This window comes from Poecile atricapillus, chromosome 34, assembly GCF_030490865.1.
Source record: "Poecile atricapillus isolate bPoeAtr1 chromosome 34, bPoeAtr1.hap1, whole genome shotgun sequence".
NCBI classification, from domain to species: Eukaryota; Metazoa; Chordata; class Aves; order Passeriformes; family Paridae; genus Poecile; species Poecile atricapillus.
In genome coordinates, this window is record NC_081282.1 from 1,293,776 (window position 1) to 1,313,268 (window position 19,493).

General features: G+C 41.9%; 1 protein-coding gene across 1 annotated transcript in view; it reads right to left on the reverse strand.

Annotated features, from left to right (window-relative positions):
• Positions 1-18,895: 18,895 nt before the first annotated feature.
• The window catches only part of LOC131590671 (hydrocephalus-inducing protein-like), a 57,967-nt gene continuing 57,369 nt past the window's right edge, over positions 18,896-19,493 (reverse strand). Inside the window, exon 56 of the mRNA XM_058860933.1 lies at positions 18,896-19,058. Coding sequence (XP_058716916.1) covers positions 18,896-19,058 — 163 coding nt within the window. The remainder of the gene's footprint in view (positions 19,059-19,493) is intronic.

The following is a 19,493-nucleotide window of genomic DNA, read 5'->3' on the forward strand; positions in this document are numbered from 1 at the left end:
GGAGTAGAGGGGCCGGTGTTTGTAAAGGTACCTTTGTCTCCTGCGGATTTGGTAATTTGGAAACAATCAGCTGGAACTTATAGAGAGAATCCTGACCAAGTGGCAAGGGTGGTAAAAATGGTTATGAAAACTCAGAATCCGGGTTGGGATGATATACAAGTAATATTAGATACTTTAATGGATTCTACTGAAAAAGAGATGGTGCTTAGAGCAGCCAAGGAGAGAGCGAGAGAAGATCTCAGAACTGGGGTGGTGACGGGGACTTTAGATGAGAACTTTCCGACTGAGGATCCAGGGTGGGACCCTAATGTATTTAGGGATATGCAGAGGCTGAAGAGATATCAAGAATGGGTTCAGATAGGGGTTCAGAATGCTGTGCCTAAGACTATGAATTGGTGTAAATTGTGTGAGATAAGGCAGGAAAAGAAAGAATCCCCCACTGCGTTTTTGGAAAGGCTCAAAGAATCAGCGAGAAAATATACAGATCTGCAAATAGAAACAGAACCAACAAAAGTTCAGCTTGCTCTTCTTTTCCTTGGGCAGTGGCAAGATGATATCAGGAGAAAATGACAGAAGTTAGAAGAAGAGGAATTAAGGAATTTGGATAAATTACTTGAGGTGGCTTGGAAGGTATACAATAGCAGGGAAAGGGAAGCTAGTAAGAAGCAGCAGCAAAATCTCTTGGCAGTGATACAAGGAAGAGAGAATCCAGGACGCAGCAGGGGTGGTCATGGATTGGGGAGGGGCGGACTCGGCAGAGGACGAGGGGGATCGGTTTTGCCAAGATCAGGGTTAAACCAATGTGCATATTGCAAGCAGGAGGGGCATTGGAAAAAAGAATGCCCAAACAACCCGAAGAACCGGTTTAACCAGGGCAATCAGTTCCAGCAGGAAGATGTTGCCAAGGCTCTGGTACTGGGAGAGTACAGCAGCTGACTAGAATCAGAACAAAAGTCAGTACAGGAACCTTTAGTAACTCTACAATTGGGAGATAAAGAAGTAAAATTCCTGGTGGATATAGGAGCTAAAATATTCTGTATTAAATTACCTGAAACGGCAAACTGGGGACAAAACAACAAGAATAGTTGGGGCCGCAGGGAAGGAAGAGAATCGGCCATTCCTGCAACCCCTGGATTTGTGTTTTGGAAACAAAGTTTTGACACATGAATTTTGATATATGCCTGAGTGTCCAATTCCACTTTTAGGATGAGATTTATTAGCAAAACTTGATGCAGTGATAACTTTTTAGAATGAAAAACTTTTAATGAAAATACCCAAATCAAAGACAGGACAAATTTTAATGAGAAAAGAAAAACCAGTCCCTGCTATCCCTCGGGAAGTAGAGGACGCAGTGATTCCCTCAGTATGGGAAAGAGACATACCAGGAAAATCTAAATTGGCACAACCAGTACATGTAGAATTAAAAGAAGGAGCAAAAGCTGTACAGGTTAAACAGTATCCTATAAAGGCAGAAGCATGGCAAGGAATAGTAAAGATTATTTAAAAGTTTTTGAAGCACCAAATTTTAGAAGAATGTGAATCAGAATTTAATGCACCAATATATCCAGTGAAGAAACCAAATGGTGAGTACAGACTAGTACTTGGAGAGCGATAAATGGAATAACTAAAGATATTTACCCAGTGGTAGCTAATCCTTGCACATTGATAACATCTATAAAAGAGAAATAGAAATGGTTTACTGTACTTGGTTTAAAAGACGCATTTTTCGGCATACCCCTTTGACAAAAAAAGTAGGAAACTGTTTGCCTTTGAATGGGAATATCCAGAAATGGAAGGAAAACTCAGCTCACCTGAACACGACTCCCACAAGGATACAAGAACAGTCCAACCCTATTTGGAAGCCAGCTGGGGAAGGAGCTGGAGATTTGGACTTAGAACGGGCAAGTACTGAGAAAACAATACCTGCTGTTACAGTATGTTGATGATATACTGATAGCTACAGAAGAGAAAACAACCTGCATAAAGGTAACAATTGAAATTTTAAATCAGCTGGGAATGGGAGGATATGAGGAGTCTAAAGAAAAGGCACAAATTGCCTGGCAGACTGTGATTTCCGTGGGATGTGAAATCTCACAAGGGCAGTGTAAGCTGGGTACTAATTGTATTCAAGCTCTTTGTGCTATTGCAGAACCCCAGAACCTGCATGAGCTGCGAGTCTTCCTTGGGATGACAAGGTGGTGCTGCCTGTGGATCATGGACTATGGACTAATTGCAAAAGCCCTGGATGAGGCCCAGAAGATGCAGCCGTTTACCTGGGGCAGAGCACAGAAGGAGGCCTTCCTCAAACTGAAGGAGGCATTGACAACTGCTCCGGCGTTAGGATTGCCAGATTTGTCCAAAGATTTCCAGCTGTTTGTGCATGAAAGACTCCACCTAGCACTGGGAGTGCTGACCCAAGGTTTGGGAAGCTGGGAAAGGCCGGTAGGCTGCTTTTCCAAACAGCTTGACAAGGTGAGTGCTGGATGGCCTTCATGCCTGCGGGCAGTTGCAGCCACCGTGATGCTGACACAAGAAGCCAGGAAACTCACGATGGGGAGACACATAGATGTCTATGTGCCACACATGGTGAGCACTGTTTTAGAACAAAAGAGGGGCCATTGGCTATCTGCAAGCAGGATAATGAAATTCCAGGTAATCCTGACTGAGCAGGGTGATGTCACACTAAAGACAACTGACCTCTTGAATCCAGCTATGTTCCTAGGTACCACAACTGAAGAAGGTCCATTAGAGCATGACTGTGTAGAAGGAATAGAGGACTCCTATTTGGCAAGAGAAGACCTGAAAGACATCCCACTGGAGCAAGCAGAGTGAGAGCTATTCACAGATGGAAGCAGCTTGGTGGAGAACAGGACCAGATACGCTGGATATGCGGTAACAACAGTCAGTACAATGGTGGAGGCAAAAGCATTATCAGCAAATCCATCTGCCCAGAGGGCAGAACTGGTTGCCTTAAGCAGAGCACTAGAATTGAGTAAAGGGAAAAGGGTCAACATCTGGACTGGCTCAAAGTGTGCTTTGGAATAGTGCATGTCCACAGAGTACTGTGGAAAGAAAGAAGACTACTGTCTTCTCAAGGTACGCACATTAAACATCAAGATGCAGTCCTGCAATTGATAAAAACAATACAAAAACCTGAACAAGTAGCAATTATGCACTGCAAAGCTCACCAATCAAGAAACTCCAAAATTTGTAAAAAAAGTTGAAAAGCAGACTGGACAGCTCAACAGATTGCTCGAAAAGTGCAAAAAACAATGGCATTGATATCTTTAAAAGTTAATGTATCTCAATTTAATTTGCCTCCAAAACCAAAATATTCCATAGAAGATGAGAAATTGGGACATTTGCTAAATGCACAAAAGAATTCAGAAGAGTGGTATGAAACTGCACAAAGACAAATAGTGTTAAACCCCTTGATAATGAGAGAAGTTCTATAAATTAAACGTAACAAATGTCATTGGGGTGCAGAGGCATTGGTAAAACCGCTAAAGCAAAAATTAATTTTGGTACGGATGCTAAAAACGGCAAAATTAACTCAGAGGCAAGACACAGGCATAGCTAGGGAAGATTAGGATAGGAACAGGATCAGGATGACACTTGGCAAGAACCCTCTTGTAGAGTGAAATTTAGGTGGGCCCTGGAGTCTTTCCTCGGTCCTATAGCAAACTATCAGAAAAAAGAAATGTTGTACAAACTTACAGGTCAGGTAGATAAATTAGCAAGAGTGACCTGGGAAAGATTTAAAGAACTAAACATACAATTACAATTTACTACTCCTGAAAGAGCATGGAGTGTGTGGGTTTTTAAAGGGATGGATTGATCATTGCTGTGTCCACATCCCAAATGTGACTGCAGATGTAGAATATGACATCAATCAGTTGCAACAAATAGAGCACAAAGCACAGAAAGTGCAAAAGGATTTGACTACAAGTTGGTTAGGCAAAATCTTCAAAGGGTTAGGGTGGAATGTGAGTTCATGGATTAAATCTATCATTGAGAGTATGGTAATCTTACTGATTATATTCTTAGCAATTTGGTTAGTTTACAGCATCTTAAAAGGAGAAATACAGAAGAAAACGTCCTGGAACCAGAAAATAATAAAGGCACTGACACGAGATCCACCCCCACCATCTTCTGGTTCTCCAGTTCCTGACAGCATCCAGGACAGCGTTTACATCAATCAAGGATTCAAAGAACATCGAGTGTAAACTCAGAAACAAAGGACTGTATCAAGTGAAAACATTTGCACTTATAGTGAAGTGAAAATGCTTTCAAAGGGGAGAATGATAGGAAAGGGTTTTAAAATCTTAGAAAATGTGAGGACTGAGAAAGAAAGTTAGGCTTGGCAAGCCCTGGGAAAAGTAGGCCCTGGGAAATGTTAGGCCTTGTGCTTGCTAAAGATCAGGTGAAACTGCACCTGTGTAATCAATGTATGATAAATGATACAATTGTTAGATGTGATTGGATATAATTATTGTTTAAAGAACATGAGGAACAATGTTAGGGGGTTGAGGGGGGATCACGAGAAATCCATGCTTGGGTAAAAACAATGCATACAATAGAACAGTGTAAGTTTAATAATTAATATGTAAGTTGTATAATGATAGAGTATAAAACATGTTCAGCTGAAAAGCAAGATGGGTCAGATTTGGGTCTGTGTACCCCTGACACCCAGAGCTCTTCAATAAGGAACCTTCATATAATCATTCTGTGATGATGTGTGTTCCTGAACGCTAACAATTTCATCAGATTTTACTGGAATTTTGTGTGATTTTGAGGTGACTTGGAGAATTTTGAGGAATTTTCCTTAGATTTTTTGGGAATTGTTGGAGATTTTGTTGGATTTTTCTTGAATTTGGGTTTTGAGAAGATTTAGGGAATTTTGTGGGCTCTTTTTGGGATTCTGTGGGGCTTTTCAAAAATTTTGTGGGATTTTTCTGGAATTTTGTGGACATTTCTGGATATTTTGTGTAATGTTGCTAAAATTTTGTTGGGTTTTGAGAAGACTTAGGGAATTTTGTGGCATTTTTCTGGAATTTTGTGGGATTTTTGGGGGGATTTTGTGAGATTTTGAGGAGACTTGAAGAATTTTGAGGATTATTTTTCTTAGAATTTGTGAAAATTGTAGATTTTGTCAGAGCTTTCAGGAATTTGGTTGGGGTTTGAGAAAATTTTGGGAGTTGTGTGTGATTTTTCTTGAATTTTGTGGACGTTTGTGGAGATTTTGTGGGATGTTGCTGGAAATTGGTAGGGTTTTGAGAAGACTTAGGGAATTTTGTGGGATTTTTCTTGAATTTTGAGAATTTATCTACAATTTTGTGGGATTTGGAGGAGACTTGAAGAATTTTGTGGGATTTTTCTTTGATTTCGTGGAAAGTGGTGGAGATTTTGTGAGATGTTGCAGGAAGTTGGTTGGATTTTGAGAAGATTTAGGGAATTTTGTGGGATTTTTCCGGAATTTTGTGGACATTTGTATAGATTTTGTGGGATGTTTTTAGAAGTTGGTTGGGTTTTGAGAAGATTTAGGGAATTTTGTGGGATTTCCCTGGAATTTTGTGAGATTTCTCCAGAATTTTGTGGGATATGGAGGAGATGTTGTGGGATGTTTCTGCAATTTTGTGGGATATTGAAAAAATTGAAGAATTTTGTGGGGTTTTTCCAGAATTTTGTGAAATTTTTCTTGAATTTTGTGGAAATTAGTGGAGATTTTCTGATATGTTTCTGGAATTTTGTGGGATGTTGAGGAGATTTAGGGAATTTTGGGGGAATTTTCTGGAATGTTGCAGAATTTCTCTAGAATTTTATGGGATATTGAGGAGATTTTGTGGGATGTTCTTGGCATTTTGTGGGATATTTGTGGGACTTTGTGGGATTTGGAGGTGACTTGACGAATTTTGTGAGATTTTTCTTAGATTTTGTGGAAATTGGTGGAGATTTTGTGGAATTTTGCAGGAATTTGGTAGGGTTTTGAGAAGATTTAGGGAAATTTGTGGCATTTTTCTGGAATTTTGTGGGATTTTTGGGGGATTTTGTGAGATTTTGAAGAGACATGAAGAATTTTGAGGATGATTTTTCTTAGAATTTGTGAAAATTGAGCTTTCAGGAATTTGGTTGGGGTTTGAGAAAATTTTGGGAGTTGTGTGTGATTTTTCTTGAATTTTGTGGACATTTTTGGAGATTTTGTGGGATGTTGCTGGAAATTGGTTGGGTTTTGAGAAGACTTAGGGAATTTTGTGGGATTTTTCTTGAATTTTGTGGAAATTTGTGGACATTTTGTGAGATCATTCTGGAATTTTGTGGGATATTGAAAAGATTTATGGAAATTTGTGGGATTTTTCTTTAATTTTGTGGCCATTTCTGGACATTTTGTGGGATGTTTCTGGAATTTGGTAGGGTTTTGAGAAGATTTAGGGAATTTTCTGGGATTTCCCTGGAATTTTGTGAGATTTTTCCAGAATTTTGTGGGATATTGAGGAGATGTTGTGGGATGTTTCTGAAATTTTGTGAGATATTGAAAAAATTGAAGAATTTTGTGGGATTTTCCTGGAATTTTGTGGGGTTTTCCAAGAATTTTGTGAAATTTTTCTTGAATTTTGTGGAAATTTGTGAAGATTTTCTGATATGTTTCTGGAATTTTGTGGGATATTGAGGAGATTTTGTGAGATGTTCTTGAGGTTTTGTGGGATTTTTGTGGGATTTTGTGGGATTTTGAGGAGACTTGAAGAATTTTGAGGGATTTTTCTTAGATTATGTGGAAATTGGTAGAGATTTTGTCGGATGTTGCAGGAATTTGGTAGGGTTTTGAGAGGATTTAGGGAATTTTGTGAAATTTTTCTTGAATTTTGTGGGGCTTTTCAAGAACTTGTGGGATATTGAGGAGATTTTATGGGATGTTTCCAGAATTTTGTGGGATTTTTATGAGTATTTCTGTGTTTTTGAGGAGACTTGAAGAATTCTGAGATATCTTTCTTAGATTTTGTGGGAATTGGTGGAGATTTTGTCGGATGTTTCTGGAATTTGATTGGATTTTTAGAACATTTAGGGAATTTTTTAAGGCTTTTCCAGAATTTTGTGGGATTTGGAGGGGACTTGAAGAAATTTGTGGGATTTTTTTTAGATTTTGTGGAAATTGTTGGAGATTTTTTTCAATGCCTCTGGAAATTTTTAATGTTTTGAGACGATTTGGGGAATTTTGTGGCATTTTTCTGGAATGTTGTGTGGCTTTTCCACAATTTTGTGGGATACTGAGAAGAATTTGTGGGATGTTTCTGGAGTTTTGTGAGATTTTTATGGGATTTTGAAAGGAGTTGAAGAATTTTGAGGATTAGTTTCTTAGATTTTGTGGGAATTGGTGGAGATTTTATGAGATGTTGCAGGAATTTGGTTGGGTTTTGAGAAGATTTAGGGAATTTTGTGGCATTATTCCGAAATTTTTTGGAATTTCTCTAGAATTTTCTGGGATATTGAGGAGATTTTGTGGGATTTTGTGGGGTTTGGAGGAGACTAAGAATTTTGAGGGATTTTTCTTGAATTTTGTGGCCATTTGTGGAGATTTTGTGGGATGTTTTTGGAATTTCATTGGGTTTTGTGAAAATTTAGGGAATTTTGTGCAATTTTCCTGGAATTTTGGTGGGCTTTTCCAGATTTTTGTGGGATTTGAAGGAGACTTGAAGAATTTTGAGGGATGTTTCTTAGATGTTGTAGTAGTAAGGTCTGGCGTTCTGAAGATCTCGGGATGTAACGGAAAGTTAGTGAACGCCCTCTCCGTAATATGGTAATGACCCCTGCAATTAGCCAATAGCACCTGGCTGTGATGAAAGCAGATGGGAGTAACACAGTGACCCCAGGCTATAAAATGTCAAATTCTCCAGCAATAAACGCCATTTCTTCGCCCTCCATCACATTGATGTCTTGTGGGTAAAATGGTCCGAGTGGCCTGGGTGTGGTCACCTTGCTGGCTCCTGAACCAGGGTGTGTGCCTTGCTTGAAAGGCTACATGATTTTGTGGAAATTGGAGGAGATTTTGTGAGTTGTCGCAGGAATTTGGTAGAATTTTGAGAAGATTTAGGGAAGTTTGTAAAAATTTTTCAGGAATTTTGTGGGGCTTTTCCAGAATTTTGTGGAGTATTGAGGAGATTTTGTGGAATGATTCCGGGATTTTGTGAAATTTTGTGGGATTTTGAAGAGACTTGAAGAATTTTTTGTGATTTTTCTGGAATTTTGTGGAAATTGGTGGAGATTTTGTTCAGGAATTTGGTTGGGTTTTGAGAAGATTTAGGGAATTTTGTGGGATTTTTCTGGAATTTTGTGGAATTTCTCTGGAATTTTGTGGGATTTGGAGGAGATTTTGTGGGATATTTACAGAATTTTGTCAGATTTTTGTGGGATTTGTGGGATTTTGAGGTGACTTGAAGAATTTTGAGGGATTTTTCTTAGATTTTGTGGACATTTTGTGGGATTTTTCTGGAATTTTGTGGGGATTTTCAGGAATTTTGTGGGATTTTGAGGAGAGTTGAGGAATTTTTAGCGATTTTTACGGAATTTCGTAGGAATTGGTGGAGATTTTGTGAGATGTTTCTAGAATTTGATTAGTATTTGAGAAGATTTAGGGAGTTTTGTGGGTTTTTTCAAGAAATTTGTGAGTTTTTTAGGGATTTTCAGAATTTTGTGGGATTTTTCTGGAATTTCGTGGGATTTTGAGAAGATTTAGTGAATTTTGTGGGATTTGTCTAAAATTTTTTTAGATATTGAGAAAATTTTAAGAATTCAGTGTGATTTTTCTGGAATTTTGTGGGATTTTGCAGAGAGCTAAAGAATTTTGAGGGATTTTTCTTTGATTTTGTGGGAATTTGTGGAGATTTTGTGAGATGTGTCAGGAATTTGGTTTGGCTTTTCAGAAGATTTAGGGAATTCTGTGAGATTTTTGTACAATTTTGTGGGGTTTTTAAAGAATTTATGAAATTTTTACTAAACTTGAAGAATTTTGAAGGATTTTTTTTTAATTTTGTGGACATTTCTGGACATTTTGTGGGATTTTTCTGGAATTTTGTAAGGCTTTTCAAGAATTTTGTGGGATTTTGAGAAGACTTGAATAATTCTAAGGGATTTTTCTTAGATTTTGTGGAAATTTGTAAAGATTTTGTAGGATATTTCTGGAATTTTGTGGAATTTCGAGAAGATTTAGGGAGTTTTGAGGGATGTTTCTGCTATTTTCGAGAATATTTTTTGAATGTTGTGGGATATCAAGGAGATTTTGTGAGATGTTTCTTTAATTTTGAAGGGTTTTGAGATTTAGGGGATTTTGTGGTATTTTTCTGGCATTTTTGTGGGGCTTTTCAAGAATTCTGAGGGATTTTGAAAAGAGTGTTAGAATTTTGAAGGATTTTTCTTAGATTTTGTGGAAATTTTTGTAGATTTTGTGGGATGCTTCTGGAATTTGGTGGGATTTTTCTGGAATTTTGTGAAATTTTCTGGAATTTTGTGGGATTTAGAGGAAATTTGAAGACTTTTGTGGTATTTTTTTAGATTTTGAGGGAATTGATGGAGATTTTGTGAGATGTTTCTGGAATTTTGTGAGATTTTAAGAAAATTTTAAGAATTCTGTGGTATGTTTCTGGAATTTTGTGGGATATTGAGAAAATTTAGAGAATTTTGTGGGATGTTTTTTGAATTTTGTGGTGATTTGTGTAGATTTTGTCCAATGTTTCTGGAATTTGGTAGTTTTGTGAGAAGATTAGGGGATTTTGTGGGATTTTCCTAGAATTTGTGAGGCTTTTCAAGAATTTTGTGGGATTTTGAGGAGAACTGAAGAATTTTGAGGGATTTTTCTTAGATTTTTTGGGAGATGGTTTACATTTTGTGAAACGTCACTGGAGTTTGGTAGGGCTTTGAGAAGATTTAGGGAATTTTGTGGGATTTCCTTGGAATTTTGTGGGGCTTTTCAAGAATTTTGTGGGATTTTGAGGAGAGTTGAAGAATTTTGAAAGATTTTTCTTAAATTTTGTGGACATTTGTGTAGATTTTGTGGGATGTTTCTGGAATTCGGTAGAATTTTGAGAAGATTTAGGGAATTTTTGAGGGACATTTCTGGAATTTTTTAGTATTTTTATGAGATTTTGTGGGATTTTGAGGAGAGCTGAAGAATTTTCAGGGATTTTCCTTGAATTTTGTGAGCATTTGTTGAGATTTTGTGAGATGTTTCTGGATTTTCGTAGGGTTTTGAGAAAAGGTAGGGAATTTTGTGGGATTTTTTTCTGGAATATTCTAAGACTTTTCAAGAATTATGTGGGATTTTGAGGAGATTTAGGGAATTTCGTTTGATTTTTCTGGAATTTCGTGGACATTTGTGTAGATTTTCTGGGATGTTTCTGGAATTCTGTGGGCTTTTCAAAAATTGTGTGGGATTTTGAGGAGACGAAGAATTTTGAGGGATTTTTCTGAAATTTTTTGGACATTTGAGGACATTTTGTGGGATGTTTCAGAAATTTTTGTCGGATAACGAAGAGATTTAGTGAATTTTGTGGGATTTTTCTTGAATTTTTTTGACATTTGAGAACGTTTTGTGGGATGTTTCTGGAATTTGGTTGAATTTTGAGAAGATTTAGGGAATTTTGTGAGATGTTTCTGGAATTTTGTGGACGTTTTTGGAGATTTTGTGGGATTTTGAGGTAAGCTGAAGAATGTTGATGGATTTTTCTGGAATTTTGTGCACATTTGTGGAGATTTTGTGGGATGTTTCCGGATTTTAGTGGGGTTTTGAGAAAATTTTGGGAATTTAGTGTGATTTTTTCTGGTATATTCTAAGGCTTTTCAAGAATTTTGCAAGGTTTTGAGGAGGTGTGGGAATTTTGTGGGATTTTTCAAGAATGTTGTTGGCATTTGTTTAGATTTTGCGGGATGTTTCAGGAATTTTGTAGGGTTTTGAGAAGATTTAGGAAATTTTTTGGATTGTTTTGGAATTTTGTGGGATGTTTCAAGAATTTTAAGGGATTTTTCTGGAATTTTATGGATATTTGATAGATTTTGTGGGTTGTTTCTGGAATTTGGTAGGGTTTTGTGATAGATTGGCATTGTAGAAAACAAAGAGAAACCCCTAAGGAAGTTAAAACTGCTGGAGGCTGATGGGAGTTTGTCTCCTAGCCAACAGCTGGCCATTTCTAAGAATTGACAGCAGTTTTAACTAGTGAAAAGTGAGATCAACCTGTGAACAGCACCTTAAGCCCTAAGGCTGGGAATTTCTTTGTCTCTTGGTGTCCTGGCTGTGAAAGGTAACTGAGCTTTAGCTGGCTTCCCGTCCCCTGCCCAGCCCATGCGGCCCGGGCAGGGGCTGGGCTGGGCCTGCCGCGGCTCCCGGCCGGGAGATGGGGCCTGCGGGGCTTGCCCCGGGCTCTGGCCGGGCCAGGCCGGTCCCTGCCTCGGCTGCAGTTTTTGCTGGGACTGAATTCACCCCAGAGACTGCCGAGGAAAGAAAGAAAAAGCTCTTGACCTGCGGCGGGCTGAGACAGTGACCACACTCTCCAGAGCAGCCATGAAGAATCTTCCATCGCAGACAACTCCAGCCGCTGCTCCGGCAGAGATCACAGAACCATCTACAAAGCCTGGGCAAGATTTTAACCTTTTCATTACCCAGATGAGACTTGCAGATCAATCCTTTTACCCAGAGAGAGAAAAAGAGAGGAATCAACATGTAAAGAGACTTTATAAACTATCAGAGACAGTAAAGAAAAGAATTAAGCTTCAGAAGAGGTAGAGAATAAGGAGATGCTTTAATTAAGCTGAAATATTTTTCTGTTAAAGTTATGGAGATGGACAATAGTGTTCTGAAAAAACTCCTTTAATTCATGACAGAATATTGTGGGAGGAATAGAGTGTTCAAAGTGTGGATTTTGAGCAAAAGGTGGAGTAATTGTGATACATTGAGATGCTGGAACAGAGAGGGGAGAAGTAATAGTTGAAGATTTGGGGCCATTGTAGAGGCAAAAAGAAAAATTCTGTTTTCAGGAAAGCTCACAGAGGCAGATGAAGAGAACTTTTGCCTTTGAATAACTCATCCTTAAAAATGACATCCCTAGACTCATTGACCCATACACACCTCAGAGTGATGTGAAATGGGAGGAGTGAACTGATGACAGATTTCTGGGCAGCTGGCATAAGAAAAATAGAAAACTATAACAGAAATAGTTTTCCCGTGAAGAAGTCCATAAATTAACAGAAGAATTCTGTTTCTCTACAAAGGGTGATGAAAACTCTAGCAAGAATTAGGACTGTTTTAAACACCCAAGTTCCAAGGTTTTTGTCTCTATGTTGTCATGTGAACAAGGGAATGGTGGGTAGTGGGGGATAAAAGGGTCGTTCTGGAAGTTTATTCTGGTGTTCTTATTCTTGTAGTTTTGTTAATAAACTTTTTTTATTCCTTTTAAGTTTTAAGCCTGTTTTGCTCTTGCTCTAATCCATATCTCACAGCAAGAAATAAGTGAGTTTTCTAGTAATTTTTTAGTTACTGCTTTAAAACCACGACATAACTTTGGTGCGCCGCCCGGGAAACTGAAATTAGCAAATCTAAACCACTACACTTACTCCTGTGTGCCCGTGAGTAACCTTCCACGTGGATGGAGGAGATTGTGTACAGGACAATTGATTCCTGGATTGCCATTTGGCTTCACTGTCACTCAGCTGAACATGGTCCTTATCTAAGAAGGACTTGCAAGAAATGGGTAGGAGTTTTGGCTGTGAGAGGAGCAGAAAGCACATTTTCTGCACCAAATTGCCAGCTGATGCAGTTTCCCTGCCAAAATAGTGATTGCCATTCATCATCCTGGGAAGAATGTGAAGACCCATTCAGAGATGCCAGGTTCAGCTGGCCTGTGGCTTTGTGTACCTCATTTCACATGTCCAGTTTCAAGGGCCACTAAAAGAGGCTCATATTTACCTTGCTACCCAGAAGTGCTGTAGGTATTTCCAGGAGAAAAAGGAAAAAATCGCTGTCCTGTGGTGTGGTAGAAATCCCAGCACAATTGTGACTCTGTGAGCAAAGCCAGCCAGTGCTTTTTGGGGCTGCAGCAGCTGAGAGTGTGGCAGTGTGGTTTTGATAATTAGAGTCCTGAAAACATTGTTCCCAAAACAATCCACAACTTTGCAAATGTGCCCGAAGAAAATGCAAAGAGAACTGGGGTGTGAAAAACAAAGAATGTTTATTTGTAGAAGAAAAGGAACAAGAATGAACTACACAACATATTTACATTGTAAGAATATTGGTAACAACAACAACAACAAACTATAGAACCTATTTACCTAAGAACATATCTAACAAAACTACATGAAACGTATTTACAGAACACTTAAGCAAACTCTAAAACGTGGATCTGAACACAACAACTGTAAAACGTATATACAGCAGGGTGGCATCTCTGTCCGGGATGTGCCTCAGTCCTGGAAGAAAAACAAGTAGCACGGTCAGTGCAGTCAGGCATGGAGGGGTGTTCCATGTGCTGCCAGGCTGGGACACTGGCACAGTGGGACTCTGCTGCCAGAAGTGAGCCTGGCTGGGGCTGGGGGCTGTGGCCCAGGCACTGGAACAGGGCTTGTGTGGCCCAAAGCAAGGCCAGGCCAGGCCAGGGATGGCCACCAGAATCCAGTGCATGGGCTAGCGTGTCCCTGAGCAGGGAGTGCCCAGCCCAGCCCCAGCCTGGCAGCAGGGGACCCACTCTGCCCGTGGGGAGCACCTGCCTGTTCTGCTGCTGGCATCGGTCTTCATCCCAACACCATGTCCTCCTCCTCATCTTCCATATCAATATCCATCTCCTCAATATCATCTTCCGTGTCCACGTCCATCTCTTCCTCTCCGGTCTCCACTCCGTCAACTTCCATGTCCTCTTCTGTATCCATCTCTGTATCCACTTCCATCTCTTCCTCCATCTCTTTCACATCCACCTCCATCTCCTCCTCTGTGTCTGTGACAGCCTGCAGAGGCAGCAAAATCTCCGAGTGGGGTCCCTTTCCCACACTATCCCACACAGCTCCAGCCCACCCAGGCAGCTGCGGGGTGTCCACCTCCGTGGAATAGTACCATACCTTCTTTGGAGCAAATGCAGACATTGTGCAGGGATGGAGAGCAAAATGCACACAATGGGGAGCTTTTGGGACTGCTGGGGGTATGAGGGAGCAGGTGACAACAAGGTGACAGGGGTAGGCTTGGAGCAGGGTGAAGAGCGTGCTGACACAAGGAGCCAAGGGTTGTGTTGTGGCCGTTGCTGGATGCTGGAAGTTCTAGCTGGAGCGTGCACTGTGACATCACTGCCAGGAGTCCAGGCCCAGGCTGAAGTGGACAAGGGAGATCCTAGAATGATGGAATCCCTGGCTGCTTGGGCTTGGAAGGGACCCTAAAGACCATCTTGTTCCAAGCGGAGCAATCTTCCCCCAGAACAGGTTGCTCAGAGCCCTGCTCCCAGCTGGCCTTGGATGTTGCCAAGGATGGAGCATCCCCAGGCTCTGTGCACAGCCTGGGCCAGTGCCCCAGCAGCCTGAGTGGAAAAGAGCAGCTTCATTAGATCCAACTTCAATCTCACTCCTGCAGTTGAAAGGCTTCTCCTCTCTGTGCCCATCTTTCCTAGAGCTGCAGGGAGGCCTCCCCAGCACCTTCTCTTTCCAGGCTGAGCATCCCCAGCCCCACATGGACAGCACTCAGATCCGTGGGGGTCAAGGCTAAAGGGTAGCAAAGAGCATCAGGAAGGGAGAGATGGAAGCTTTGTCTCTCTGAAAACTCAGCCTCTGAGCTTGCTAACATAGTTTTCTATAGACTTTCCCAGGACAGTAACTGTAAACATAGATATGTGTGCATTCTTTCTGTTACACGTCTTGTGATGGGCATCTCTCATGGCCAGTGCAGTGAGAAAGTGTTATCCTGACCATCCAATCCCTGGCCGTGGTCAAAAGCCTATAAATCCTGGGAGGGAAAATAAACTCGGCTCTTCTTTTCACCACACCTCGACCTGTGTCCGTGTGATCTATTCATCTTCAGCGGTAACAAAGCTTTGCCTCTAAATGTAGAAAATCAAGAAAAGTGGAGGGGAAAATGGTGGGACTCTGGCTCTGTTCTAACTGGCGAAGATTTTCTTTTTCTTCTTTTCTGTCGTGCTGCCCCAGGTTTTGTTGTTTGAAAGGAGGTTTGGCAAAATATCCATTGTCTTCTCCATTGGTGAAACACTGAGCAATGTCTGGGCAAGCTGAAGATGCAGAGCAAAACCTGCAAATATCTCCTGGGGATTCTGATCCTGGGGAATGCAGCTAAAGCCAGCCAAAAGTCATTTCTGGAAAGTCAAGCCTGGTTTACATTTTCTGGAGTTTGGCTGTGCCAACTTCACCAGTGTCATGGGTTAGCTTCACCTTTAAGACCGAGTAAAAAAAAGAGGAAGTTGAAGCTACTGATGACTGATGGGAGTTTTTCTTCCTGACCAATTATCAGTCATTTTCAAGAATTGACAGCAGATCTGACCATTAAAAGTGAATTCAACTTGTAAACACCCCCTTAAGAAGTACACTCAGAGCTGTCTCGTTCTCTTTCTGGTTTCCGGCGTTTAAGAGGTAACAAGCTCTGTGTTAGTTTCCCCCCCCCTTCCCAGGCCCGGGACAAGGCCGCAGGGATGGGGGGGGAGGAGGAGAGAAAAAGCCGAGCTTAACACTTTTGTTTAGTTTTCAAGGTCTGCTGTTAGACTGAAACCTGACACTATGAACTTTTGCAGCTTTCTTAAAACTTTTAATTCTTTTACTACCTGAATAAACAAACAGATTACTCCTTTTTCTTAGAAAAGACAGAGAGAGACAATTAACATGTAAGACATCATAAAACCACCAAAAACAGTGAAGAAAAGAGTTAAGTTTAAATAAGAAAGAGAGAAAAGGAGATGCTTGTTGCTGAACAGTCTTTCTGTTACAGCTATGGAGATGGACAGTAGTTTAAAGACTCCTTTAATTCATGACTAGAGTATGGGAGGAATAGAGTATTCAAAGTGTGGACTTTAGAGAAAAGTGGTTGTGATAACTGTGAGTTGCTGGAACTTAGGAGTGAAGTGAAGATTTTGAAGCTTTAAAAGAGCCAAAGCGATGGCTGTTTTTCCAGGAGGGCTCACAGAGAGAAATGAAGAAGATTTCTACCTTTGAATTACTTATCCTTAAAAATAGCATCCCAGGACTTAAAATGACCCCTGCACACCTCGGAAGAGTGTACAATGGGAGGAGTAGACTCTAAAAACTCCATAGATTAGCAGAAAGAGACTTCTGTTTCTCTGCAGAGACTGATGAAAAGACTCTAAAATTGAGACTGTTTTTGACCACCAAGATTCTAAATTTTTTGTCTCTATGTTGTTATGTGTACAAAGAAATGATCAAGTAGTGAAAAGTAAAAGGGTTCTCTGAAAGTTTATTTTGGTATTCTTATTCTAGTAGTTTGTTAATAAACTGTCTTTATTCCTTTTAAGTTTTAAGCCTGTTTTGCTCTTATTTTAATCCATATCTCTAGCAAGAAATAAGTAGTTTTTTGTTACTAGCTTAAAACCACGACACCGCTGAAGATGAATAGATCACACGGACACAGGTCGAGGTGTGGTGAAAGAAAGAGTGAGGTTTATTTTTCCCTCCAGGATTTATAGGCTCCTGACCACAGCCAGGGATTGGATGGTCAGGATAACACTTTCTCACTGCACTGGCCATGAGAGATGTCCATCACAAGACGTGTAACAGAAAGAATGTACACATATCTATGTTTACAGTTACTGTCCTGGGAAAGTCTATAGAAAACTATGTTAGCAAGCTCAGAAGCTGAGTTTTCAGGGCGACAGGGATGGCCTGGGTGATGACCTGCCCCTTGGCCAAGTAGAAGGGTGGGTGGATGCATCGCACCAAGAGAATGGGTCCATCCAGATCACCCTGAGGGTGACCAGAGAGACTTCAGTCTCTGTGGGTGTGTGCTTGGTGTCCCCAGTAACAAAATACTTACAGCCTGGGTCAGGGAAAGTCAATCTTCTGCCCAGTAGGTCCACGGCAATCACAGTCCAATGGCAGGACCTAAAAAGATGGTCTTCTGCTGCTGCTAAATGGAGTGGCTATTGAGGCGGCCATACTTTATTGAAGGTATTATCTGTCCTTTGGTGAAAGTCAGTCCAGTTAGAAATGTCTTGTCTGAGCCCCCCTCCTCCTGCAAAGCCTGCTCTGTTTCTATCCACACGTAGAGGAGGTTCATGCTGCCCTTCTGGTTTTTTTTGTAAGTTCCCCTCCCCTCCAGTTCCTTTGTCCTGGCCCACAGGGGCTGGGCACTGGACAGAAATGGGTGATGTGCCCTCGCTGCCCACAGCGATGGCAGCGTGGTTCCCATGGTGTTACAGGTGGTGGTGGGACCGCCACCGCTGCTGGAGCCACCGTCCTTCCTGGCTGTCTATGATGGTCAGCCCCTAAGCTGGCAGCCTTCTGGATCACACCTCGATGATGGTGGTGAGGGTGGGTAGAGGATCCAAGGGCATTCCCATAATGATTTACTTGCATGTATCACTGGCATTTGCCTTTGCTAATTCCAACAGCAAGGCAGAATGCAGCCCTGGCTCTTCCCCCTGTTTCTCCATGTGAACCCACCACCTATCAATAAAATCTAGGAAAACCTCATTAGGTTGCTGCAGAATGATTGTATAACTAGCTTGGGGTTCTCTGGATGGTAACGTGAGGAACGCTTTCTCTGCAGCTGTTTTGATCTTTTCAAGGACCGGCCTTGGCAAAACCCGGGCCTGGTCCTTCCCCTGTGCCCATTCCGCATCGCCGCTCAAGTGGTCGGTTGTTATTTTATTCCCAGTGGCATCAAGGGCGCTGTCAGAACTTTGCAATAGCTCAGAACATACGGCCTGTAATGACCTCTTCCATTCCCCCTCCCATGCAAGATATTCTGATGGGGTAAGGAGGCACGAAAATAAATCATGGAGGTCATACGGGACCGAGAGATTGGAGGAGAGGGTGACCTTTAAAAGGCCCTTAAAATATTTGCTTCCCTTTCCAAACTCTTTCTGGGCTTTGCAAAGTTCTCTCTTGTTTTGAAATGAGAATGGCTCCCATTCTGGAAGCGCACTCCCACAACCACTGAACATAACTGGAGTGGCAAGAGGAAGGGTCTCCAGTTCTGGGTTCTGGTTCCTGGGCTCGTCACTTGTGGCTCACGGGGTGTGGGAAGCAGAAGGAGGGGCGTGGGAACTGCAAGTCAGAAGAAGGTTGGCGGTGCTGCAGGGGAGAGAGGAGGGGTCAGAGGAGGGGATATTATGAAAGGAAGGGGTGGGGACCTTTTCAGGAGGAGGAGCCCAAGTGGAGAAGGAGGGGTCTGAGGGGACAGGAAGGGGAGGGACAACTGGAGGAGGAGAGGTAACAGGGGGAGGAGCATCAGGGAAGAAGGGGTTGGAGGTAGGAAGAAGGATTTTGGGGAGGAGAAGTACAAGGGAGGGGCCTGGCCATGTGGTCCCCACCATCTTGTGCTCTCCAGGAGCCATTTTGGGTACACCAGGGAGGAAAGGGTGAACGAAGTAACTGGAGACTGGGGAGAACTGGGGGGAACCTCAAAATGTACTAACTTGGGGGTTTGAACTGGGGTAGTGGGGTTTAAGGAAAGATCTCTGGCACCATGGCTAACAGTTAACATTTTATTAGCAACTGGTTATTAACAGTTAACTGAAACTTAAGTTATTTAACAAATTAACAAACTATTTAATTAACAAAGTTAATTAAAAGATGATGTTTACTGGAGCTGGGAAGGGGAGCTGCAGAGGTGTCACGTAAAGGGTGGGAGACCATCAGCAGTAGGAAACAAGATGTTGCCAGCTCCTGCTGGATGCTCCAGATGACACAGATGCTGTCACTCTGGTGTTGGTTGCCAGTGCAGCTGCTTCTTGTGTCTCTGGCCTTCATCTGTCTGCTGTAAGGCAGAGCATTTTGGTTCTCCAAAACGCTTCCACTCCCGGGCTCTGCCTTTTAGAACCACCTGCACCATCCTGTGAGTCTGCTCCAGGTTAGGAATGCTGGGGAGAAAGGGACTGGTATTAGCCAGACAAACATTTCCAGCCAGACGCTTTTCTGTCTCCTTGCAGAGCACCCAGCGTTGCATCCTCCCTCTGTGCAAGCAGTGAGCAGCTCTGTGCAAGAAGCAGAGCTGGGGACTGGCTGGTCCCTGGGTCTCTCGTTCTACATCTTGCAACCCTCCAGGAGCTTAATGTTTCATGCAGTGTCTTTTGCCAGTGTCTCCCTCCCAAGGCCAGATGATCTTTCTGCGCTCCTGTGGGAGCTGCTGCCTCTCTGGGGCTGCTTGTCTCCAGGCCCACCTCCCCATCCCAGTCAGAGGGACTGAAGGGAGGGTGTTAGGGGATGAACCAGGCTGTGCTTGGTGATGCCCAGCAATAGCACAAGAGGCAACGGGCAGAACCTGAACAGGAAATTCCACCTGAACCTGAGGAAGA